At 40.2% G+C, this 26,350-nt stretch overlaps 1 protein-coding gene across 2 annotated transcripts in view; it reads right to left on the bottom strand.

The window, feature by feature from the left end:
* Nucleotides 1-26,350, bottom strand: part of RNF217 (ring finger protein 217) — a 113,638-nt gene that overhangs the window by 11,611 nt on the left and 75,677 nt on the right. For both annotated transcript variants that reach the window (XM_070417621.1, XM_070417622.1), the window contains 2 exons: nt 17,476-17,640; nt 1,048-1,249 (listed from right to left, as the gene is read on the bottom strand). In XM_070417621.1, the coding sequence (XP_070273722.1) occupies nt 1,048-1,249; nt 17,476-17,640 (367 nt within the window). The remainder of the gene's footprint in view (nt 1-1,047; nt 1,250-17,475; nt 17,641-26,350) is intronic.

Here is a 26,350-nt window from a genome sequence, read left to right as displayed (position 1 = left end):
AAGGAGGTAGAAAATGGGCAACGTGGAAGATCTTAACAAGTGTTGCATATAGATGGGAAACTACCACAGGAAGACATAATGGAGTTCTTTGTGATGAAAAGAGAGGAAGAAATCCCACAGTGGGTACATTCCAGGGGAGTCAGTGCTATTGAAACAACTATGAGGTCTGAAGAACTGCCCACATGAAGGTGGAATCAGGCCAGAGCAAAAACCTGTGTTTATGTTTGCATATCTGTGTATGACATTGTGTGTTGAAGATTAAGAAGGAGGAAAAACTGGGGTTTGTATGCTCTGAGGGCATTTGCTACTCAGTACATTAACTGTTAGCTATTAATATAATAGAAAAGATATAAAGTGACTTATCAACTATATGGATACAATGGAACTCCATTAAGGGCTCTGAAACATATGGATGTTTTTTATTGTATAGCATATCCTCTATGAACGAAGAGAGGGTAGGTATAAGATTCACTGCTAGGGCCCTGACCGGTTTGGCTCAGTGGATAGAGCATTGGCCTGCAGACTTAAGGGTTCCAGGCGATTCCGGTCAAGGGCATGTACCTTGGTTGCAGGCACATCCCCAGTAGGGGACGTGCAGGAGGCAACTGATTGATGTTTCTCTCTCATCAATGTTTCTGACTCTCTATCCCTCTCCCTTCCTCTCTGTAAAAATCAATAAAATATATTTAAAAATAAAAGATTCACTGCTAGGTATTGTCAATATAAAAATAAATGTGACGTTTCTCTCAATATGTGCCTTACTATAGGTTACGGAAATTTAAAAATTAATTTTACATTTCTGCAGAGAAATTAATAATTTGTATTTTGAACAAAATCTGGTGGCTCATGTAAGACAGTCCTGCCAACAAACTTAAGTTTTTAATTATAAACTCAAAGGGAGAGAGAATATCTCCCCCGTTTTGGGGTAAAGGCCCCACTAGGATAGCTGGCAGTGGTCAGCATTATCCTGGCTATTCCATTTCTGAGTTCTGCTATCACTGCTCACTTCCCCAGGGAAGATGTCTCAAGGTCATGTCCTGTACTTACCACAGACCGACCCTCGCACGAATCTCCTTAGATGAGGTCTCTCTGGGAGGTAGCGATATTTGCATCCAAATATACTGAGGTTTGATGTGTGGTCTCCAAAGAAACGGAGCTGGCGGTATCTCTCCCCACATCGATAACAAAAATTAGTGTTACATTGTGAACAGGTCATGTGATCACACCCTTCAGTTCTCTGGATGTGGATCTGTGTCCGCAAAAGAGGGAAAGGGAAGGAAAGGCGATTAAAACTTTCAGCAAGTAAATCTGGCAAATGTTACGGAACAACACTTACAAGTTTTGCCACTATATAAACCTTTCGTACATAGCAGTCCTGAGCCTTTCAATTTGCTTGTGATCATGTTCTCCAGGATCGTCTTTGTGTCAAACACTTCATGTGTGCAAAGCTCAGTAACATTTCAGGTACTCATGCTGTTGGCTGGTTATGACTAATGTTTAAACTAACACATCCCAAAGAAAGCTCACATGTCTTCTAGACATACACCCAACTCAATGGTCAGAAGGCATTTTAAAATGCTGGGAAAGTGGATGTTGTGTAAGCTGTGTTCAACAAGGGGACTGGGGGAATAAGAGGAGATAAAGAGTATTCCTTAAAAGCCCGTATTATGTAAAACTTCTTCTGAATAAACATCAAGAAGCAGAAAGCTCTTTGTGTGGAAGAAAATGATAGGAGCTAGAAGTGTATTCACAATACCATTTTAGTATCCAACTGTAATATCATTTGCAAATATGTTTATAGAACTGTTTGCAGAAGTCTATTTGTGCAACTAAGCACTTTCCTCAATTGTTGCAGTCAAGTTACATGAAACACAACTTCACCCTTAATGCAACAAGGCTTTTATTCCTTTTTCCCCCCCTCCACTCCCCTCCCCTCCCGCACGGAAAACAGCAAGGTTTTTATTCTTGAATAGTCCACCGCATACCCAATGTGGTAGTCACTGCTTCAGCCCTGAGGCCATGTTATAATCAAGATTTTACTCCTTGAGATATAATTGGATACTTGACACAGACAGAATCCTCAGGGACACTCATAAATTGGAGCCATCTTTCATTCCAGGATGTGCACAATTAGTTTCTCAGGTGAGCATTCATGAAAGAGAACTTAGTATTTCATTAAAAAGGTCTGGTAACACTGTCCAACTCTCATGTGATTGAAACAGGGCCAACTAAAAGCAGTCTTCCCATTTCACTACAGGGTAGGCACTTACTACATTCAAACGATAGCTCACTTATTCTTATCATATATATATTTTTAATCATTATATCTAAAGTTCTTTACTTAGGAAATATATTTAAAATGTCTCCAATACCATTTTGACTATTGAGAGTTTCTACCCATGACTTTGTTTTGGGACTAGTGTTCAGTGAATATTTTAATGCAACTGAGAACGTCACAATTAATCATGTGAGCCAAACCCTCAGTGGTTGCTTGACTCATTTTAGTTAAGCCTTGGCCACAGTCCATGGCTTTACATATTTCATTTAAAATAATGTTCTCCTTCCTCGATACACAGTCTAGTTCCCTGAGCTTCTGTAGCAGTTACAATTATGTTTTTCAAAAATGGACAATGATTATGGATAAAGTCACCCAGGAATAAGAGATCTTTAATGTAAAAGGAGTAATTAAAAGGTTGACAGATAATAAAAATTATCCATTTCAAACCCAACTCTGTTTTACAGATTTTGAAAATAAAATTTTTGAAGTTGCTAATTCCAAATCACATGCAGTGTTTTCAGTTTAGTGATTAAATAACTGAAATTTTAAACTTTGATTTAAAGAAACAATATGGATTTTAAAAGAATTTCTGAGGCTGCTTTTAAAATAACCAAAGATATTAATCATAGTAATGGTGAAAGTTTCTTGAGTATCTATATCTATCTATCTATCTATCTAATCTATCTATCTATCTATCTATCTATCTATCTATCTATCTATCTATGTATCTGCCTGCCTGCCTGCCTGCCTATTTATCTACCTATTTGTCTACCTAGCCATCTGGAAAGCTTCTAGGGGGCAGTGACAATTTTGAAGAAATAATAACTAAGCACAGGGCAGCATATTACAGGCACTTAATACAAGATCAGTGAAGGAACCAAGGAAGAAAAGGGCACTAAGTTTCTGACAGGATGTTAGGTATTAAAAATCATTAGGTGGATTGTAGGTTAAATGTCCATTCTTTCCTAGTGGCTGATTCTCAGCAGGTAACCCTCGACCACATAGGGAGGTTGAAAGAGCCTGGGTTTTGATTTTAAGAAGCCCTCTGTTTAAATTCTGGCTCCACTAGCTGTATAAAAAAGCTACTTGAGCCGGCCAGCATGGCTCACTAGTTGAGTGTTGACCTATAAATTGAAGGTCACAGTTCAATTCTGGGTCAGGGCATATGCCAGGGTTGTGGGCTCAACCCCCAATAGGGAGTGTGCAGGAGGCAGCCAATCAATGATTCTCATCAGTGATGTTTCTATCTCTCACTCCCTCTCTCTTCCTCTCTGAGATCAATGACAAAAAAAAGGTTACTTGACCTCTCCCAAGCCTCAGTTTCAATATTACTTACATGTGATAATGTATGTACAGTGCTTAACCCATTGTTTGACACATCCTGAGTCAGAACAATATAATATTGATTCCTCTTTATGCACCGAAAAATGTGAGTAACATGGGCAATGTAACAGCACACCTCCTGATTGCCAGGTGGCCCCCTTCCTCACTTCTTGACATGGGTAATTCTTAGGCAGATGCTGAACTAGAGGACACCTTCCTAGATAGGGAAGGGCTAGCTTGTGGTTAAGGGCAAATGAGCATCTGTGGTCAGAGGTTACTAACAATTCATTATTTGGTCCATATAGGCAAAACTTACTTTTTCTGCTATTGGCCAATCCATCCTTTTAAAATTGTATCGAGCCCTGGCCAGTTTGGCTCAGTGGATAAAGTGTCGGTCTGCGGACTGAAGGGTCCTGGGTTCTGTTCTGGCCAAGGGCACATGCCCGGGTGTGGGCTCAAACCCCTATAGGGGATGTGCAGGAGACAGCCAATCAATGATTCCCTCTCATCACTGATGTTTCTCTCTCTCTCCCCCGCTCCCTTTTTTTCTGAAATCAATATAAATAGATTATAAAAAAAAAAAACTGTACTTTTTATTTTACCTGACAGATGTAGGTTTTATGGGGCCAGAAGGTTATCTGATTTGAGGGCCCTCTTTAAGGAGAAGAATGTAAATTACAAACACAAATGAGATACATGCCTAAGAAGGGACTTGGCAGGTGAGGGTTTCTGAAGCCCAAGCTCTTTTGCTTCCAGGTAAACCCGCCCCCAGCCCAGCATTTCCCCTCTGTCGTGCCTGTTTCTGGGAACGATTCTGAAGAACGATTCCTGTGCCCAAATCCACTTAGCACAGCGGGTGGTGTACAGGAAGAATGTAGGCCAAAGGTCCTGCTGGACCTTGGCACCACTTCTGATCCTTCTTTAAACAACCTGAGCATGTTAAAGAGATCTGCTGGGCAGCCAAAATAAAGATGACTTCGTCATACACTCAGCTTTTTCACTGTGGGCTGTATTTGATCTTGAAATGGAGACAATAAAGCTTAACTTTTCCCGATCACAAAGCGTCGTGTTGCATTTGACTAGCAAAGAGAAAAGGACTAATATTTGTTTAGAGCACATCATGTGCCAAGCATTGTGAACAGATTAGCACATTTAAGCCTCATAACCGTACCATGAGACTGGCATTCTTACTCATAACCAGAGCTCAGAAAAGTAAGCTGTTAGAGTGAATAGGGAAAGGGTTTTGATTCATGTCTGTGTCTTTATCATGCTAATAGCCTCTTATTATAAACTTAAAGATAAAATCAGAGGTCAATCATCTTAGTTAAATGACAGCATAACCTTTGCATTAGTCAGACTGACGTTTCCAGTCTCCTGCACAAGGCAAATCTGAGTCTTCCTGCGTGTCTTAGCTTTTTGGGGGGGACCAACTCATTTCTTCCTTTAAAACAGTATCAAAACTTTTTCTGACAGGAAGCTTGTTCTAGTAAGTTCAACTTGTCACCGACAGTTCATTTTCCTCAAAATTTCACCTATAATTTTCATTGTCACATTATATCTGTGTAATATTGTTTCATTGACTTCTGAAATCTTTATGAGGCAAATTTACTTTTTCATTTAAATCACAAAGACAGTAATTTATAGTCTCTCTGAACAGTCTTTCCTTATTTTTAAAATAATATTCTGAGCACAGCAGGCAACTAAAATATTGTTGGTCCAATATTTCTGTACAGGAAGTGATAAAATTCCAAGCTCTGACAATACTCTACAGTAACCTTGTACACTGTAGGATTATATGTTTCTATAGATTAATTTGACCACTTCACACACATAAAGCAATGATTTAATCACCAGAAAATAATTTCATTAATTTACCAACTGTTAAATACACAGTACTTCCTTTAATACTACTGTGAATATATTTTGATTATATGAAAAGCCTATCTAATAAAAGACAAAAAGAGTAATTGACCGTACCTTCACTACATTTCCCATTGGCTAATCAGTGCCATCTTTGATGGTGGCTAATTTGCATACTGCAGGCAGGGCTGGCCAGCGCCAGACACCATCCAGGCCCCCTGTGCGACCCTGGGCCGCCGGGCTTAGGCGGCGCAATCGCATCACCTAAGCCCCGCCCCAGCCGGGACCCCTGTGTGCCGCCTAAGCCCCCGCCATCTAAGCCCTGCCCCCAGCTGGGCCCCCCGTGTGCCACCTAAGCCCCGCTACCAGCTGGGACCCCATGGCGATCCCAGAGCAGGCAAGTGCAGAGGGCAGGCAGCCCCCAGGTGGGCCTGCTCCTGGGATCACCATGGCAATCCCAGAGCAGGCAAGTGCAGAGGGTGGGTGGCCCCCAGGTGGTCCTGGTCTCTGCAGTGATCTGGTGATCCATGAGCAGGGAAGCGCAGCCTACATGTAGCACCCCACCCTGGCCACAGCTCAAGGGAGAGAAAAACACACAGTGGAGGCCAGGAGCCTGAGAGATCAACACAGAGGGGCGCCTGCTCCAAGCCTCCACGGTGTGGCTGGGGACAGGCCCCCAGCAGACACACACACACACACAGCGCCTGCTCTGAGCCTCCAATGCGGCTGGGGGCAGGTCCCCAGCGGACACATACACACACACACACACACACACACACACAGGACGTCCGCTCCGAGCCTCTGCTGCCAGACTGTGGCCATCAGTAGGACATCCACTGAGGGCTCCCGGACTGTGAGAGGAGCAGGCTGGGCTGAGGGAACCCACCCCCCAGTGCACGAATTTCCTGCACCGGGCCTCTAGTATATTATAACTTAATACTAACAGAAAAACAAATTGATACAATGCAAGTTACTGTGCAACAGGGGGTATTATTTTTCACATTTGTTAAGCAAGTTGTAATTTTGGTCTCCTAACACCCAGGGGATAATATATTTCATATGCTAAATGAGTTCCCTATATATTTCATTCAAGAGCACACTTTGACAATGCCATCTTTATTTTTAAAACACAGAGCCTTAAAATGTAGGCTTAAATTAATTTACATAAATTATTTTCTTTATCAATGAAGCTGTTTTATGATCATTTCAAAACATTCATTGATTTAGCTTGGCTAAAAAAATACAAATACATCACCCAGTGGCTATAATTTAGAATCAAAATTTTTGTTTTTACTTAAGAGACAGAAACAGAGTAGGACAGACCAGATATTCCTAGTCTATTAGATTGAAGCGACAACTCATAAACCACAAATGTCACTTGGTTTGATATTACTCACAGGGTTTTTCTCCATCTATAACAAGTAAGGATGGCTGGTACTTAAAGGAGTTGAATATTTAAACACTAAATGCTGTGAAATACCTCTTTACACTTCAAGTCATGGGATGAATGCTTGGAATATGCCCGATATTTCTTTTCTTTTCTTTTTTTTAAAATATATTTTATTGATTTTTTACAGAGAGGAAGGGAGAGAGATAGATAGTTAGAAACATCGATGGGAGAGAAACATCGATCAGCTGCCTCCTGCACATCTCCCACTGGGGATGTGCCCGCAACCCAGGTACATGCCCTTGACCGGAATCGAACCTGGGACCTTTCAGTCCGCAGGCCGACGCTCTATCTACTGAGCCAAACCGGTTTCGGCCCGATATTTCTTTAATAAGAGTTTTTGCTATTAAGTTCACAACGTAGTAGACAGAAATAACAAAACGGATCATTTCTGAGCCTATGTGATTCATAATACATAGCACCACCTGTAAATAAGAGATTATTCATAAAAAACACATATGCTTCTATAATTTAATTCTCATTATTGTCTGGCAACCTAAAATGGCATTATGTACTGCTGTGGCAGAAAGGTAATGGCAAGGCAATCTGTGTTTGGGCGTAATAGGTCCAGATGATCCTGAAAAACAGGTACGTAATTGGAAATATGCTTACTGTTTCCTAGGTAATAACAGCTTGTTTTTAAAACAATGTACCAAAAGTATTTTGATTTTTGCTTTTCAAAACAACATATTTTTTAGTAGCTGCCCTCCTCAATGTACTTGTGCTTCAATGTATTTGTTTTCTTTGTTACAGGAAATTTCATATACATCTCAGGCTAAGTGTTATGATTTATGACAGAAATTTTTGAAGAAGAGTCTAGAGTACTGTCCAATTCTTATTCTCCAGGGTAGGGCTGTACTAAAAATTAGCCCCTAATTTTCTTCCTTCTTCCCTGGAGCTTATGCCTCATGTTCTCAGAAATATTCAGACGCCAGTTTTCCCCTCCTTTACATTCACTTTGACCCCTTCCCCTCTGCACTGTACCCTGCTTAGCCTGTCAATAGTCCAGGTATTGCCACATCCTAATAAATCCTTCCTTTAATTCCACATGAACTTCTAGCCAATAATTCCCCTCACTCCTCCATTTTTATCAAGCTTCTTAAAAGAATACTCTATATTCTGCTTTTCTTTTTCTTTCTTTTGTTAATCCTCACCCGAGGATATTTTTCCATTAATTTTTTACAGAGAGTGGAAGGGAGAACGAGAGACAGAGAGAAACATCAATGTGAGAGAGATACATTGATTGGCTGCCTCCTGCATGCATCCCGACCAGGGCTGGGGAACCTGCAACCAAGGTACGTGTCCTTGACCGGAATGAAACCCAAGATCCTTGAGTCCGCAGGCTGGCGCTCTATCCACTGAGCCAAACTGGCTAGGGCTCACTGCTTTTCTTACTCATCTCCTCAGTTGGCTACAATCCCGTGTTACTGATACATCAAGATCCACTATCTTTTCTCCAGGAAACATTCAGTCATTCATGCATTCGACAATTATCTATTTGTCCATTGATAAAATCTGAAATGGTCCTGCCCTGGAAGAGCTTATAGTCTACGGTGTAGAAAGACATCACTCAATTGTACAAATAAATATATACTCATAAGCTATGACAAATGCTATGAGGGAAAAAACAAGTTGTGGAGAGAGTACTTGATAGGAGGCGCTTGATGTGGCCTAAGGGCCAGCAGAGGCTTCTCTAGGGAAGGGACATTTGATCTGAGAAATAAAGGTCAAGTAGCAGTTCACCAGTTAAGAGGACTCGGAGGTAGGGAGAACATCCCCAGCACAGAATATTCATGACACTGCATCCATGAAACGAGAAGCAACCTGTACTAACCCTGTCATGGCATTTCTTACTCTACATCTTAGAACTCTTCATCTGTATCCTTCCATCCAAACCCTCTACTCCCCGAGTTGATGAGCTCTAAAAGGACTCAGATCATGTTCATCTTGTTTATTGTTTTATTACAGAGACTTGCCCAGGTCCTGTCACATAGCATGTTCTCAATAATATCTTAAAAAAAACAAATGAGATTATCCATGACCTTCTAATCGTCAAATCCAATTTTTAGATTCTTATGTAATTGTATCTCTCAGTGCCATTTAATCGCTTGACCACTATCTCCTTCTGCCTTTTATATACTCTTGCTTCAATGACACCCTTATTCCAGGTGCCCCTCATAGCACCCTGAGGTTCCTATTTCTTCACCTATCCCTAATTCCACCCAGGGCTCACCACTTTGCACAGACTCTTTAGGTGATCTCTTTAATACCCAAATGGTTTCAACTTCCTTCAACCAGATCTCATTTCTTAATTTCCCCTGTGGACCTGACTCCTGAGCTGCAGACTCATGAAGCACCTGTTAGCTGGTAATATATACTTATGTGCCTTAAAGCCATTTCAAAGTCAAATAAGAAAAAGCAAATTCACCATCATCCCATGGCCCCCTGGTCCAACAACAAAATAAAACTCGGCCCATCTCCATATTTTATCTCAGGTTATGGCATCACCATCCACTTAGACACCCAAGCTAGATATCTGGTAGGTACACTCTTTTTACTTCCCACATCCAACTAATCATCAAGGTCAGACAGTTTTAGGCCTAAGATACTTACCTACTCCTTCTCCGCCTCTCCAGCTGTTTGACCACTAGCTTAGCTCATACTGTCATCATTTCCTCCTACATGTCCACAACTACCTTCATATAATCAACAACAACCAACATGAAAATATCTATCTGATACCACCATTCCCCTCCTTACAACTTTTCATCTGGAGGATGAAATACAAGTTTCTTAATATTGCATGCAAAGCCCAGGCTTCTGTTTGTTTCTATAGCCCCACCTTTACCACTTCCTTCTGTGAACCTTACGCTAAGGGAACCACAAAGTACTTGTGGCTCTTTGTTCACAGCACACGTTTCCTGGCTCTGTGCCCTTGTACCTCCGATTGTAACAGCCCCACTCCTGGATACCATCCATCAGGCCAAAATCCGTCCAATAATCCTTAACAACCCACCTCTCCCTGGATTCCCCAAGATGAATGAGATATCCCATTATAAATTCAACCTCAGGAGAGTGAACAAATATTAAAATTATTTGTGATAAAGATGGGGCATTGGATACAATACAGTTTAGACCGTAGAAAGTATTTGCCATCAAATAATCAGACTTATCTCATAACTAAGGTCTAGACTTTGGTACAAGAAAATAATAGCAGTGATAACACTGCTCCAAAAGTAATGATCTCAAGCAATCTGGAGAGTTAAAACGGATAATCAGTACTGAAGGAGGAGCTATTTTATTTTCTGAATGGGCACTATTTGAAAGCAGTCACAGGCCCCTCCCTGAAGGTGATTTTGTAGTGGCGTGTGTGATACCAGAGAACTGCAGGACTATAAGATCCAACATTAACATTCCAAGTCCTTCAGCAATCACAGCTCAGATATAAGAGCACACAGATAAGGCTTTTGTGCTAATTTTATGTGAACAGGGGCAAATTAATCATTGTCTCTGAAAATACTTTCTTGCCCAAAGCAACCTATTACAGGATTCAAGAGAATAAAATATCTCAAGGGAAATAGCATGACAAGTAAATTTCCTTAATTCCAAAATCACCATAAATTATGAATGAATATAATTCACTTTCCCCTGACTGCTTTTTCCAGTTACATAACCTCTCTGAAACTGTTTCTACATCTTGCAATGGGCAATTACCCTTTCCTCACAACTTTCTTTTGAGAATTAAATGAGACAACAAATATAACTTACACTAGTAGCCCAGTGTACGAAATTCGTGCACATTAAAAGGGAATTAATTGCCCTAACAGGTTTGGCTCAGTGGATAGAGCATTGGTCTGTGGACTCAAGGGTCCCAGGTTCGATTCCAGTCAAGGGCATGTACCTTGGTTGCGGGCACATCCCCAGTGGGGAGTGTGCAGGAGGCAGCTGATAGATGTTTCTCTCTCATCGATGTTTCTAACTCTCTATCCCTCTCCCTTCCTCTCTGTAAAAAATCAATAAAATATATTTTTTTAAAAAGGGAATTAATTACCAGAGATATTTTAATATTGCTATTTGCCCTTTCTCTATAATAGAAGAGTGAGAGATGAAAGAAAATTAGTAAAATGTTTATGAAAATAATGAATAAACAGTAACAAAAGGATATAACAACAACAGAGGCATGATATAAAAATGACAAAAACATTATATGAAAACAACAAAAACATGATATAAAAACAACAGTGATGCAAATAATGACTGACAAAGTGATTAAACTTATTCTAATATCTCCCTGTACACCACATTAAGAGTGAAAACACTTTCAGAGTGCTTGACTAATTTCCCTGTGATGAAGTACTTAGAACTTTAACTGTAACATCACATGCTCTTCAAACTTGAGAGAAAGCAACATATAACTGACCATGTGTGAAAACAGGTTCAGGTAGGAACATGCCTACTCTGTCTAGAGTTTGTCCTTGTGATTTATTAATAGTCATCACAAATGCTGGCATCACGGGAAACCGTCGTCGAATCAATTTAAATGGGAGGCCAGTGTCAGATGGGGACAAATTAATTCTTGGAGTCAGAACAGCCTCTCCCTCTGCAGATCCTGTTAATACTTCAGCTTCAATAATGTTAGGTCGTAATCTTTTGATAATAAATCTGGTACCATTACAAAGACCCCATTTACTATTGAGGTTTCTCAACAGCATGATGATTGCACCCACTTTCAATTTTAATTTATGACACGGCATTCCCGAAGAAGTAATACTATTAAGAAATCTGGTGGGAAAATTTTCCTTTTCAGCATCATCTGTGGAATCAATGGAATCATCACTCAAATATGTGTGAAAATCTCCATCGAGTATATCCAAATTTTCTTCATTTAATTTTTAAACATGCTCATTTTTTTGGACAAAGAATTGCACGTTTAGATATATTTTAATATATAGCAGTGGTTCTCAACCTTGGCTGCACATTTGAATCACCGGGGAATCTTTTTAAAATCCTGATTCCTGGGCCTCATCCTCCTGAAATTGTTTCTTTGTTATGGGGTGGGACCACAACATTAGTAACAAAGAAACAGAATTAAAACTTTATCGTGGGGAGCCGCTACAGTGTTTTGGACAGGTTCAAGCCTTGGACTGATGAGAGGGCACAGTCCTCTCATTGCCACATGCAAGTCCCAGCTTGGAAGGAAGGGCCCTCCCAGCACAATTATAGCCAACAGCTGTAGTTGTAAGCTTAAACCTATGGTCTGAACACGTGGCTCCACGTGCCTGAGTGATGTAGGCTTGATAGAGTTCAGGTGCATGTAGTTGAGTAGGATTGAAACCCAGGAGAATGTTGTAAACATCTTGGTCACGCCCTTACTTTGCCTGGTAGCATCTGCTATAAAATAAAGGCATGGATGTGGGTGTGGTCGCTGTCTCTCAGAGAAACTGCGTCCCACTGAGACCCGGCTTTCATTCTCTTGTCTGTCTTTTCTAAGCCTTTCAGCCGCCCCCACTCAGGTTCACCCTTGGCTGTGCTGGCGTGGCACACTTTATAAAGATATGCCTCCATGCTTCCAGGGCAGGTTCCTGCCTCAAACCCCGTCCTTACAGGAAACAGCTCGGGGGAGGGCGCAGCCATTGCCAAGACAACCCTTGCATGACTGACTTCCTTCTGCTTGGCCGTGGTTCTGGTCGTGATGAACACCACCCAGGGTTTTTATATAAGTAGATACTACATTACTGTGAAAATTCTTAAGAATTTTACCAAAAGGTACTGAATAATTAAAATCTAGATGGCACACTGGAACTTAGTATCTCAGGATTAAGGATCTGAAGGAACACGGAAGTATAAAACTACAATGGAGACTGACATGTAGCAACTATCAGTATATGTCAGACAGTATTATTATAAATACTAGAGGCCCGATGCACCAAATTTGTGCAAGGGCCTTGGCCCCAGCCCCCCGCCCACTGTGGCTGGGGGCCTCTGCTGCCTCTGATTCAGCTCCCGCCCGCTGCGGCTTTGTCTAGAAGGAAGGACGTCCGGTCTAATTAGCATATTACCCTCCTTTTATTATAGATAATTATTGTTATTGTGGTAAGAACAAAAAGGAACACAGAGCATTGTACAAAGGCATTTTCATGAATAAAATAAAGATGGCATATCATACTTCAGCACTCCCTATTCATATCTTGGCATTTCTTTAAAAAAAAAAAGTCAAGCCCTAGCCGGTCTGGCTCACTGGATAGAGTGTCGGCCTGGGGACTGAAGAGTCCCGGGTTCAATTCCGGTCAAGGGCATGTACCTTGGTTGCAGGCACATCCCCAGTAGGGGGTGTGCAGGAGGCAGCTGATCGATGCTTCTCTCTCATCGATGTTTCTAACTCTCTATCCCTCTCCCTTCCTCTCTGTAAAAAATCAATAAAATATATTTTTTAAAAAAAGTCACATGAGTATGACCAATTAACCAATGGACACAGACAGGAGGGGGTGGGGGCATGTGCTGGGGGGCAGAAACATGCAGGGTGAGGTCAATAGGGGGAAAAGGAGACGTATGTATAACTTTTAACAATAAAGAATTAAAAAAATAATTTAAAAAAGTGACTATCCTGTCACCTAGAAATAGGGAATATGTATGTTGACACTGGAATAAAATAAATGACTTAATTACTCATTAATTCATAAATCACATTACTTATATATTAACCTATCAAAATGTATAATTTTCTAATTAATTATCTCTATTCACTGTTTTAGAAAATGTCCTAAATTGAGATGTGAGATTTAGATAAGAGGAAAATTAAGGTGGTCAGCTGCATGCAATCTAGTTCTGTGACTATATTTGTACCAGAATACATAAATGTTTGTATAAATATTCCTCTTACCTTTGTATAAAAATACCTCCTTGGGAAAGGAATGTTTGAGGGATTGCCCTTTAATTTTCTAAATAAAAAGAAAGCTAACCATTTTGAGAAATATTAAACCAACTTTGCTTTAGTAAGCCCATATTCTGAGCAACATTTAACTTTTACCTGAGGAAGGAAAAAAAAAAAATGTTAACAGCCAAATCCTTACACTGTTGTGTAGACAAGCAGAGATGTTTAAACAGCTCCAGAGCTGGAATGTTGTAGCTTTCTGTTCCACTGTTACATTTTATTTATTTCTAATCGTGAACTATTTCAAACATTTTAAAAATCAGAGATAACAATGTCATAGACATACAGGGATTCACTATCTACATTTAATAATGGTAATATGTTGCAATATTTACTTGAGAAATACATTTTTGAAGAGACAATGCTTCCTTTATATACTGCCTTCTTTATATAATTGTTTCTTAACTTCCTGTTTACTTTAAACTGGCTTACGTCAAATTATCAGTTAAAGGGCCAGAAGATATGGTTACTCTTTTGGAAGTACATTTGTTAAGAAAAATATGCTGAAGAGGGCAGAAATCTGGCATTGGGAAAAATGGAGTTTTAACCATTTAAAACTTCATAAAGGAAAAACATGATATGGATAAGAGTCCAAATCTGGTTAAGACAAGTAACACTAATTAACTAATATTAAACCATTTGAGGAACAACCAGAAGATTGGATTATTAACCATTTTTACAAAGTTCTCCCCCACATTCTCAAAGGCTTCATAACTGCAATCTTTAATAAAGTTTAATATTATATTATACAGTAATACTGAGATTTTTAATTCTTCTTCTAAAACAGTGGTTCTCAACCTTGGCTGCACATTAGAATCACCTGGGAATCTTTTTAAAATTCTGATTTCTGGGCCTCATCCTCCAGAAATTCTGTTTCTTTGTTATGGGGTGAAGCCACAACATTAGTAACAAAGAAACGGAATTTCCGGAGGATGAGGCCCAGAAATCAGGATTTTAAAAAGATTCCCAGGTGATTCTAATGTGCAGCCAAGGTTGAGAACCACTGTTCTAAAATCTAAAATTTTTCAGCCTTTAGGAATATCTAGCTGGGGTTTTGCTACACATTTATAATTAATTAAAATAAATATTTATTTAAAAATTTGCTTTAAAGAAAGAGACTTTAAACATATGTGTTGAACAATAAAATTATTTGTGGTTACCACTTTCTGAAAACAAAACCAATAAAATAGATTACTTCAGTTTAAAGAATCATAATGAGTGTATACTTCAGAATAGTTTAAGTATTTCAAGCTTTCAAACAAAACATAAATTTAAAAAAAAACACCATTGCACATAAAAATGGTTAAGATGCTAAATTTTATGTTTGTTTATTTACCACAATACAAAAAACATGTGAGTCCTGATACTGTTTCCAAAGTCACATGCTTAAATGAAAACGGAAACCATTTGTATTCAAAACAGGCAATAAGAGATGACTTAAACTGACATAAATGTTGTGGAACTTGAATCTCACCAAACAGTAGATTCTCTGCTACAAGGTGGTCACTTAAACTGGTTCCACCTTCTTTGGCTCCTCTCCTTTCAGCTATTTCAAAGGTAATTCCCTTCGAAGCCCCTGCCTTTTAGCCACTGCCTCACCAGGGAACCAGCATGCATGCTTTCCCTTAACTGTGCATATTTGTGAAAACTGCGGGAAGTTTTCAGTGCATTCAGTAAAGTCATTACAGTTGGCTGCCTTTTCTTTGTATACGTCAGAGTCCTTTTAATGTTCGATGAGGGATTACAGGAGCAAAGGTATGTTTCTATGTATTACCTCAACTCATTCGGGATTTCCCACTGCATAATGCTGCAGTGTTGCTCATTCCGCATACAGTCTTACAGCCAGGCTAACAGGTAATTGTTTTCATAGCTTTCCAGAGAGATATAAGGTATACTTATGTACAAAAAGTTAAGTTAATGACTTAACAGCACACCTAAATTCCTACTGGCCTTCATTTAGCCTGAAACTGAGCAGTAGCTTTCAATAAACAGAAAAGACAACAGAGGGGGAAAGGCCTTATTGTTCCGTTGTCCATCAATGGATGAAGAATAAAATGTACTGAGCAGCTGGATCGGAAGAAGCCCTAAAATCGAAAGGATTAACTGCAGATGAAATTGCCATCTATAGGGAAAACAAAGAAAGTTTTAGCACAAACATCTTCACACCTCACTTTTAAGAGAGCCGGGTCATCTAAACTATTTCTAACATTTCTTCCAATTAACTAAGAACGTGACATGTTATTCCAGGCAATATTTTTATTTACTATATGTATAAACTAGTATGTGCATTTGGCATAGTGATTCATGCTCATTAACCAGCCTCAGATACTTTTATTGCTTCAAGTTGAATTCACAATGATTAATTTAAAAATTTGTCTGAAACTTCAAATTTTATTTATCTCTTGCTAAGTTTCCAGGAAAGAAATTGCAGAATTGTTCTTAAAGGGAAATAAAGCCCAACTTAGACATGATTTTAAAAAATAAATTTGGCAAAAAGTGGAAACCCCATATGGTAAACTACACATATACATATACACGCATACAATTTTCTAATGCGAACTTTAAAAAACAACTTCAAATTTCAACAATTCCTATTCTGCCAGCATCAAATCCAAAGTTTCCTGGCTGAACTGACTTGCTGCTTTCTCTTTGGACACTCTTTCAACATCAAGGTCAAAGCTCAGATACCTGCTCGCTCCTGCTTACTTGCATGATTATCAAGAGAAAGAGGAAAAATGGAATTCATACAATTCCTAAGTCCTGATTTTAGCGCTTAGATTTACAAGAGGCAAATGATCAGTTTACTGAAACCCTCAAGTGACGAGCAGTGGCAGAGGGAAAGACAAGCAAAGGGTCGCAGGATTCAGAGCCTGCATAGTGGAGAAGTTATTATAATACATGTAGCAAACTGGAAACAATACGTGGATACCATTTTCATACTAGCTTTAGCCTGTACACACATCTCCATTTGTAAGTGGAAAAGAAGAATTTGGAAGTTTAAAGACAATTATTTATATTCTAGAGGCCTGGTGCACAAAATTCATGCACAGGGGTGGGAGGTGGTTCCTCAGCCCAGCCTGCAACCTCTCCAATCTGGGACCCCCTCAGTGGACATCCCTCTTGCAATCTGGGACCGCAGGCTCCTAACCACTCGCCTGCCTGCCTGCCTGCCTGATCACCCCTAACCCTCTCTGCCTGCGGGCCTGATCGCCCCTAACTGCCCTCCCCTGCCAGCCTGATTGCTCTTAACTTCCATCCCCTGCCAGCCTGATCTCCCCCTAACTGATCTCCCCTGCAAGCCTGATCGCCCCTAACCACCTGTGCCTTGGTCCCCACCACCGTGGTTTTGTCCGGAAGGATGTCTGGTCTAATTAGCATATTACCCTTTTATTAGTATAGATAACCACTCTAAATTTTGAAATGTAATGCAAAAAGCATATACATTGTTCATATACAAAATTTGCAATTTAGTTATGTGATATAATTACTCTTCTAAAATGAAATAGCACATATACTTCTTCTCCTCACCTGCAATAATAAAGTCATACCTACAATTCACTCCAATGTTGTAATAATATTACTCAATGACATGCAGGTGCACATGTGTCGGTTCTTTCCACCTAAAGGTGAGCTCACCTTGCACTTTGGACACTTCTGGGCGTTCCGCTGGCCGTGCTCAATCTCGCTGGCCCAGTGACGCAATAGTTTGTCTCCTTTTTTGTACTCCTTGCAATTAACACCTTCATGCCAAGGAGAGTGGCACTTAAAACACCAGACGAATTGGCAAGTGGGGCACTGGATCTGTGTAAAGAAACATAGGGTTAAGCACGAGTAGAGAAATGCTGAAAGAGTCTAAAGGATAAGAATGGTGATGCTTGGAGAAATTAGCTAAATGATTATCATTTATCCAGATTTAAAATATCCCCCCCCGCCTCCAAGATGTAAACTACAATGCAATATGACTGTTCTGTTATTAAAGGAGGAAAGCAGTGCTTTGGCATGGATGATTCGGCTGTTTGTAGGCTACACTAGAATTAAACACTTGGGACATTCTGGAAATCAATATGGTCTTAAGAAAATCTCCCGGATTGAAACAGAATACAATCTGATCCACATCCACACACTCAGGAGGTGGCCTTTAAATTCACTTTCTCTTGAACCAAGTTTCCAAGCATTTCCATTGCTCTTTTTATCAATGGCTTCATTCACTTTTATAAAAATCAAAACGCCCCAGATGTTTCATCAAATGAAAAAACACTGGCAAACATACTGCATTTGCTATACCAGCACTTGCTATGAAGCACCACCTGAAATAATGGATAGCTCCTTTTTTTGCTATCAATCTAAGGGAGGCTAATGATAAAAGTAATACAAAGGATCCTATTAGAAGTATATCAGTCTTGGTGGTTCTGTGGCCTGTTAGCTAGGAAATCATCAGAAAGATGTCATTGTATTTTTCACTGTGTGGCAGTGTATGTGAGAGTGTGTGTGTCTGTTCATTGAAAACATCTGTCCTCCATGTAGCATGGAAGACTTAACCTGACTTCCTTTATTCTGAATGATAGTGGAATACCTAATTCTTACACAATGTTTCTGGTGCTCATTCTCAGAAGACATTGGCATGCCCTAGCCAGTGTGGCTCAGTGGATAGTGTCGGCCTTCAGAATGAAAGGTCCCGGGTTTGATTCTAAGCAAGGGCACATAACTAGGTTGCAGTCTCAATCCCTGGTCCTGGTCAAGGAGCATGTGGGAGGCAACCAATAGATGTGTCTCTCTCATATCGATGTTTCTCTCTCTGTCTCTCCCCCTTCCTTCTACTCTCTAAAAATCAATAGAAAAATATACTCGGGTGAGGATTAACACACAAGAAAGAAAGAAATATCTGTTCAATAAACAAACTTAATTTAAAAAACCAAACCAGAAAAATAACAACAACATGGCAGTTGTTGACTTTCCGACGTGTTAGATTACAGTGAATTAACAAAATAGCTGACTCTGAACAATACTGATTACTGATGATTTCTCTGAATTTCTGCATACTAATTACTTCACATGAGTGAATTTACTGACTACATTTTGAAAATCAGAATGTCTTTTGGTAAACAATACAAAGTCACTACTTACTTTTTGGAAAACTACTTTTTTTTTTACAACAGTGATTCCAATATATACATTAATTGAGTGGCAATTATAATCATAACTCAAAGCACTGCTGTTTTCACTTATGTCAAGAATAGACAATGCTATTCCCATGCAAATGTGAAGTAACAAAAGTACTTTTGCTTTTAATTTACATCAAAACAAAATAATATTTTGTCTACATTTTTTAATCTTTGTGTTTATTTGTTGAAATTGTGTCACATGGTAATGTTTATACTGCTGCATCACATGCATTACTTAGTTTCATCAACAAAATAATTCTGCAAAGGAGGTATGAACACAAGTTTACAGAGGAAACTAGGGCTCACAGAGATTAAATAACTTGCCCAGAGTAACATCACAAGTATGTGTTAAAAAGAAATTGAAACAAGAAGTCTGCCTGGCTCCAAGGCCAGCATTCTTCTCACTGCGCCAAAAGTCTTTCTCATACTAAACAGCATCCTTTCTTTAACGATTGAAAACCAAAGTATAGAAGGCAAAGAAGGTCATGTAACTGAACTATTCAGTAAGTCAGAATTTTACATTATTACCAACATAAGGTGAACTTTAAAAATCTTTTTCAAGATTTTACTCACATAAATTAAGATAATCCTTGACTTTTTTTTTAAAAAAAGGACTTTATTAGTCAGTCACTTAAAATAACCATTTTTTGCCTTTTACTGATCATTAAAGTGAAAATATGTCATATTTAAAGTAAGAAGACAAAGTTAAAGCATGTGAGTGCCAGATCATAAAAGAATATAAAGTGATCATTCCCCTATGTCACTGAACTGTGAAGAAAAGACCTAAATATTACATGGGGCCTAAGTGAATGTAATTTTCAAATGTAATGAATGAAATGAGGAAGCTGTCAGAAGAGGCTGCTTTTCCTCACGTAGCTGCCATTCTGTCAGAAGGGTCTAAATACTTAATTCAGTACCTTTCTCATAGACATTATTCATAATTCTCAATAACTGGGCTCTAGCACCGTCACATAAAATAACTCTCTGGGTTTTAATCAGTCAGTCTTAGATTATATTTATGAAATGAACAAAAGGATGAATGCAATGATGCTTTGAAACTGGGATTAATTCTATGAATGTTAGGTTCAAGGATTTTGTGGGCCAAGTGCTGAGCAATCACTTCCATGGCTCTCTAATGAAGACCATGAGAAATGTGTGATTCTCCTGAGGCACCAGAATAATAAGGCATCTGCCAGTTGGTGTCCCTACGAGGGACTCCGATCCATTTCTCATCCTGAACAACCAAGTCCTCCTGCAGATCCCGCTGCCAAGCCTCACTATCAACACAGACTTGGCGGCAAACTGTGAAAGGAGTTTTGCATCAAGCTCTCAAGTAAAGATGAATCCCGTCTCTCACTGAAAACATTAAAATAACTTTGCTTTGCTTTGGTTTAAACAATAAAAGGACGAACAGCCAACCCCAACAGCCTTGTTCTTCAGACTGCACCTGAATGCTCTGATTACTGACTTTTTGGTCTGAAGATGCCTTATTCATTCTGACCTTTCCCCTATTCAAAACCAGCCTTACCTAACACACACAGAGACATTAACGCTGCATCTTCCTCCATTCATTTATTGATGCCTATTCCTCCACATGCAGTGCCATCTCACAAGTACAGACCTCCCACAGAGCCCGTCCTCCGAGTAACTACAGTCACACGGGGATCACCGTGCTCTAACCTCGCTACTCTCAGTGTGGTCAGAGGAGCAGCACCCGGGAGCTGGTTGGAAACAAAGAATTCGTATTACACCGAGACCTACTGAATCAGAGCTGCAATTTCACAAGGTCCCCAGATGATTCAAAGACACGCTGACATTTCAGAAGCACTGCTCCGGACCATGTGACCCCATCTCCCCGGACACAATGGATTTACAGAAGGAATGCGACCCTCAGCCAAAAACATGTATCCAGGTGCTGGCAAGCAGCCTTCGAGGTGGCTGGTATGCACTTTGTGCAGCAGGCAGCTTACTGATGAATAGAGACTAGACAAGCCAGACTCTGTTTTTTAAAATTTATTTTTATCATTGCAAGTATTACAGATGTCCCATCCCCTTCCCCCCTGCCGCCTTCACCACACTATTGTCTGTGTCCATACGTTATGCATGTAAACTCTTTGGTTAATCTCTTCCTCCAGCCCTTTCCCTCTGAGATTTGTCAGTCTGTTCCATGCTTCTATGTCTCTGGATCTATTTTGTTCCTCAGTTTGAGGAGTGAAATGGTGATACACATACCCTTTGCCTTTGCTGTGGAGGCAAAGATGGAAGCGAGCTTAGTGACCATAGTGCGGATCATGGGACGAGGGGACAAGAAAGGGCAGTTCTGATTCTCCGCGGGGCCTGTCTGCGTGGCGGCGGAGACTGCTCTCCTGCCCTTCCTACTTCCTGCGGAGCTTTGCAGTGACCCTCAGTAAGTGAGAGAGCACATCTCTGTGCTGTGTAAGCGGAGAAAGTCCCATTAACACAATCTGTCTACTGAAATCTTATCCAGATCAGATGCTACTTGTTTCAAGACGTTTTCTCTGCTCCCCCGCAACCGCCCAACAGATTCAGTGTCTGTCTTACAGCACATGTACTAGTACACGTCTCACCTCCCTAGCGGCCTGCAAGCTCACAAGGGTGAAGGCTGCATCTCATTCATCCTGTCTGTCCCAAGTTAAACAGCACAGAGCTCCTGGCACATGGAAGGTACTCAGCAAATCATGTATAAAGTGAATGACTTTGCCCACAGCAAGTACTATATATTGGCTAACATTCAATGAATCCAAAGAAAAACCAACACATCTGATTTATGACCAGTGACTGAGATGTTATCACTACCTCTTAGGTCAGCCGATGAGGTTTACTAAATATTTTACCCACATGACATTTTGCTGAGCATCATGATTAATGTACAAACCCTTCTACCAGAGGCAGGGCAGCAAGTGTTTCAAGAAGAAAATTATCAGAGTTAGGAAACTTAATTAACGTGTCCCGGAATCCATGAAAGGTGAAATAACTTCATATTACATTTTTAACTCTTGAATTCCCTTAGTTTTTCCAGAAATCTGAGGTCACAATAACACTCAGAAGACAAGTTAAACCAATGCACTTTTCCTAAGCAAATGGTATTTTCTCTTGACAGTTCACCATGCCAAATAAAGAAATAACCCACAAAGTTAAAACAGAGTTCAAAACCGAAGAGCTCCCCAGATTAAGTTTTTCTTTGCCTAAATTCTATATATTCCTAGATACATAATTGTCTATCTATATAGTAGAGGAATATGCAAAATAGCCCAGACGCCATAATGTCACGACCGGCCAGCAGGGACCTCAAGCTACATGGCACCTAGCCGGGGCGAGGGACCTCAGGCCAAGCCCCTGACCCCGCAGGGCTTGACAGGGGACCTCAGGCCGTGCCCCCCACCTGGCGGGGCTTGATGGGGACCTGAGGCTGCACCCCCCCCACCACCCAGAGGGGCTCGATGGGTGTGGGGCCAGCTGGGACTGGGTCTCACCAAATGGGGGTGGGGCCGGCCGGTCTGGGTCTCCTGCGTTTTCGAAGTGCGAGCGAGTGGTGGGGGGGACTTGACTCCAGGTCCCGCAGCATGCCCCAGACTCTGACAGGGGGGAGATTTTCATATACATTTTACTAATTTTCTTTCATCTCTGACACTTCTATTATAGAGAAAGGGCAAATAGCAATATTAAAATATTTCCTCTAATTAATTCACTTTTAATGTGCATGAATTTTGTGCACCAGGCCACTAGTTTTAAATAAATCACAAAATCACTGCTTATCAAAGTCAGAATATTAGACAACACCCACGTGTAAATGTAGCATTACAAATACATGCTAACTCAGTTTCCCAAGAAGAATCTGCTTCATTAGAACTTCAGGTGAAGACAAGTACTCAATAAGGAAACATATTCATCAATTCATTTGCTCATTTAGCAAATATTTATTGAGCACCTTCAAGCAGCAGGTACTGAGTGTACTGATTTCAGGCACATAAATAAAAACAAAAATACTTGTCTTCAAGGAATGTACTGAAAGCAGACAGATATAAGCCCAGAGAGGTATGTAGCCATGTAAGAACTGCTAGAGGAGACGCTTAGACAAGTGGGTGCTATGGGATAGACGCTCCAAGGAAGAACGGAGGGTTAGTAAGGCCTTGAAATATGAGTGGAATGTCACTGGGACAAGTGACAATGGGGTAACACCCAGCCTGAGCCCCTACTGAGGCTTGAGAGCACATGGTGCATTGGGGAAATAGCAAGTGCTCTAGTGTAGCCCGAATAGAGATGTCACCTCAGCTGGCTGGACCCTGAGCCTTGCTGAAGTGTCCAAAAGCCAGGTCCAATGAGTCTCACGTTAATGCACCGATGCTCTTGATGTCTCTCTCAAGATACACTGTGGTCCAAAAAACTCCTGATATGAAACATGTAAAACTTAGGGCTGTCAGACTAGGGTCTGCCTAAAAAAACTGATCAATGTGTAAATCATAGGCAAGTCTTGAGTTCTAAAAAGCTCAGTAACAACTTAAGAAGTCGTGACACCTTCTAGACCACTTGATAACAAGCACCAGGCTTGGCTTGCTTTTCTACCCACTCCCCAGCAGGCCTCCAGAGAGAAAGGGTTCTTCACTTGTCTCTTGTGCTGAAGATCCAAGGGATGATGCGATAAAGTGAAAAAAGAAACAAACAGTTCTCAGTCCCACTGCAGGTCAGTGTATGGTAGTTGTAAGCCTTGGTTCTTACACTTATTGTAGTTTTTGTCAGAGGTGGGCAAAAATAGCAAATGAATCCCAACATTTGGCTTCACCCCCCCACCAACATTTTGTTTTTGTTGTTAGAAGTTCAAGCACAAGTAAAGACTCTATAAAATATGACGGCTAATTTATGCATCAAGAAAGGAACAGAGAACAACTTTAACGAAGCATGTCATTAGTAACTAGAGGGTGAAGTGTATCCTAATAAAATTTAGTAGTACTGCATCATAGCTGTGTGATATACATTTTTTCAGGGGTAAAATATATAACGCGCCCATTCATTTAAGCTTGCTTCTTTAAACTGGGTCAGACAACGTCATTTCTCTCCTTACAAATCTATGCTAGCAACAATCACTTAAAAAACACTTGTTCTCTATCGGACCCTGACATCAATAATGCATTAATTCCAGGAGAAAACAGTGCGTGTCACAAACTAAACTGATCTTGCAGGGCTGATACACAATCTAACGCTCAATTCATAAACACTGTCAACTCACTAAAGTGCTGGAGTTGGAGAAAAACCAAAGAGCAAAGCAGCATGCTAACTACACTGTCATGGGAAAACTTTAAACATTTACATGTAGAAAAATAACCTCAAGTCATCTCCACAAGAAAGAAGCTTAAGCACTATTCATTCTTTCATCTACCTATTTATACATGTAAGTTATTTATCAGAAATTCAACTATAAAGAGGTGCAGCTGGGATTTGAAAAAACAAAACAAAGGATTGACAGGTCCCCCAGAAGCAGAAATCGTGGACAGTAATTGTCACTGTTAGGGCTAAAGAACAAGGGAGTAAAGAAGTTTCTGGAGCCCAGTGAGAATAAGAAACACGGGTGAGAGAACACCTACGGGGAAGCTACAGTCATGTAGGGATACAGCTACTGTGAGAGCTGTGCCCTGACTCAGGAAGGGAGTGAGGAAGTAATGCATCCACTATTCTCTTTCCATCCTATCTTTTGCCAATGACAACCCTTGGCCGAATGCAAATAGAAATCAAGATGGTAAGGAGCCTGGAGAAGCAGTCCAGAAAGGCACTTTGTAGAGTACATGACAGGTCAGAGATGATTCAACAATAGACACGGAAGACGATTACCCAAATTCCAGCCGTTCACTTAAGCATTATTTAAATAACACCAATTAGGAAAAACAAACCCATTCATTTTATTATAGTCTTAAAGACCTTAGAAAAGCTCATATACCACTTGAGGAAATAATGTATTTGTGAGGTTTTATAAAATGTGATTTCTACCCAGAAGGTTTATAATTACGAGAAAAAGGAATGCTAAATACATAATGTAGGAACACAGGACAAGTTTTCCTGTTTTTTTTTTCTTTTCCCTTATGGTGAGTCCAAATACCATTTTGTGAGTTATCGAGGTTTTGCTTTATCTTTGTGGGAAGAAGAGTAGGGATTACTATTAGTTTTGCTTTAAGGAAACCATTAAGAGAATTACCTCTAGCACGTTCCCTGTGCTGATTTACGGTATGTCTGCCCTTCAATGCACTCCAAATCAATGTGAAAACGGGGATTTTTTCTTCATCTACACTTGGAAATAAGAAGGAAACCTAGAGCTGCTCCTACCTCAGTAAAATAACGACATTTAACCATTTTCAATGATTTTCATCTTCTCTCTTCCATGAAAAACTACAACTTGCACTAATTCCCCAAACATACTTTTTCCATTTCTGTGAATTCAGTGACCATCCCTCCTCCCAATTATGAACGCTTTCCATTAGATCACTACTGAGCATAAGATCCATGTTTCCTGGAAATCTCTTTAATGCCCCAAAGGGTCTTCAAACTTAACATTATCAACACATTTTAAACTGAATTAGTTTTCCACCCACTAAAAGCACTCGTTTTCCTCAAGACAGAGTCAGTTTCATCCCTCCTTTACTCCCACCATCCATCAGTTACCCAATCTTTTATTCCACTTCGATTCTTTTTGACTCCTCTATCCCCTTCCCAGTAACCCAGGGTTGCTCATTCTGCTGTCCTTGCCAAAAAATGAGAACAAGCATAATAATCTCTAGCGAGTGTTGAGAGCACTTAGGATATGTCAGAGATGGTGCTAAGCACTTTATATGTGTGATGTCATTTAATCCTTACTAAACTCTTATGACAGGTACTATTACCACCCCAACTACCACTAAAAGATGTAGAGACTATACTCAAGGTTATAGAGATGGTATGAGGCAGGGTGAGAGTTTATTTTTTATTTTTATTGATTTCAGAGAGGAAGGGAGAAAGAGAGTGAGAGAAACATCAATAATGAGAGAGAATCACTGATGAGCTGCCTCCTGCAAATCCCCTACTGGGGATCGTGCCCACAACCCAGGTATGTGCCCTTGACCAGAATCGAACCCGGGACCCTTCAATCCACAGGCCGACTCTCTATCCACTGGGCCAAACCACCAAGGGCCAGAGTGAGAGTTTAAATCTAGTTTGAAGTTAGTGCTCTTCCTACGTTTTCCCGCTTGGCACATTCAAAATTTCAAGGCTTAGTTTAATGAGTCTATTCTTTAATGAAGCCTTTCCAATCTCTCCTATCCTTTCTTTTCCTACGCTCTCAGTATTTCCCATCCACATTCATTATA

The sequence above is a fragment of the Myotis yumanensis genome, unplaced genomic scaffold (genome assembly GCF_028538775.1).
Source record: "Myotis yumanensis isolate MYYU_CA2020_CCGP unplaced genomic scaffold, mMyoYum1.0.hap1 SCAF_6, whole genome shotgun sequence".
NCBI lineage: Eukaryota > Metazoa > Chordata > Mammalia > Chiroptera > Vespertilionidae > Myotis > Myotis yumanensis.
Note: the sequence above shows the minus strand (reverse complement) of the source record. Positions and strands in the feature narration are given on the sequence as shown.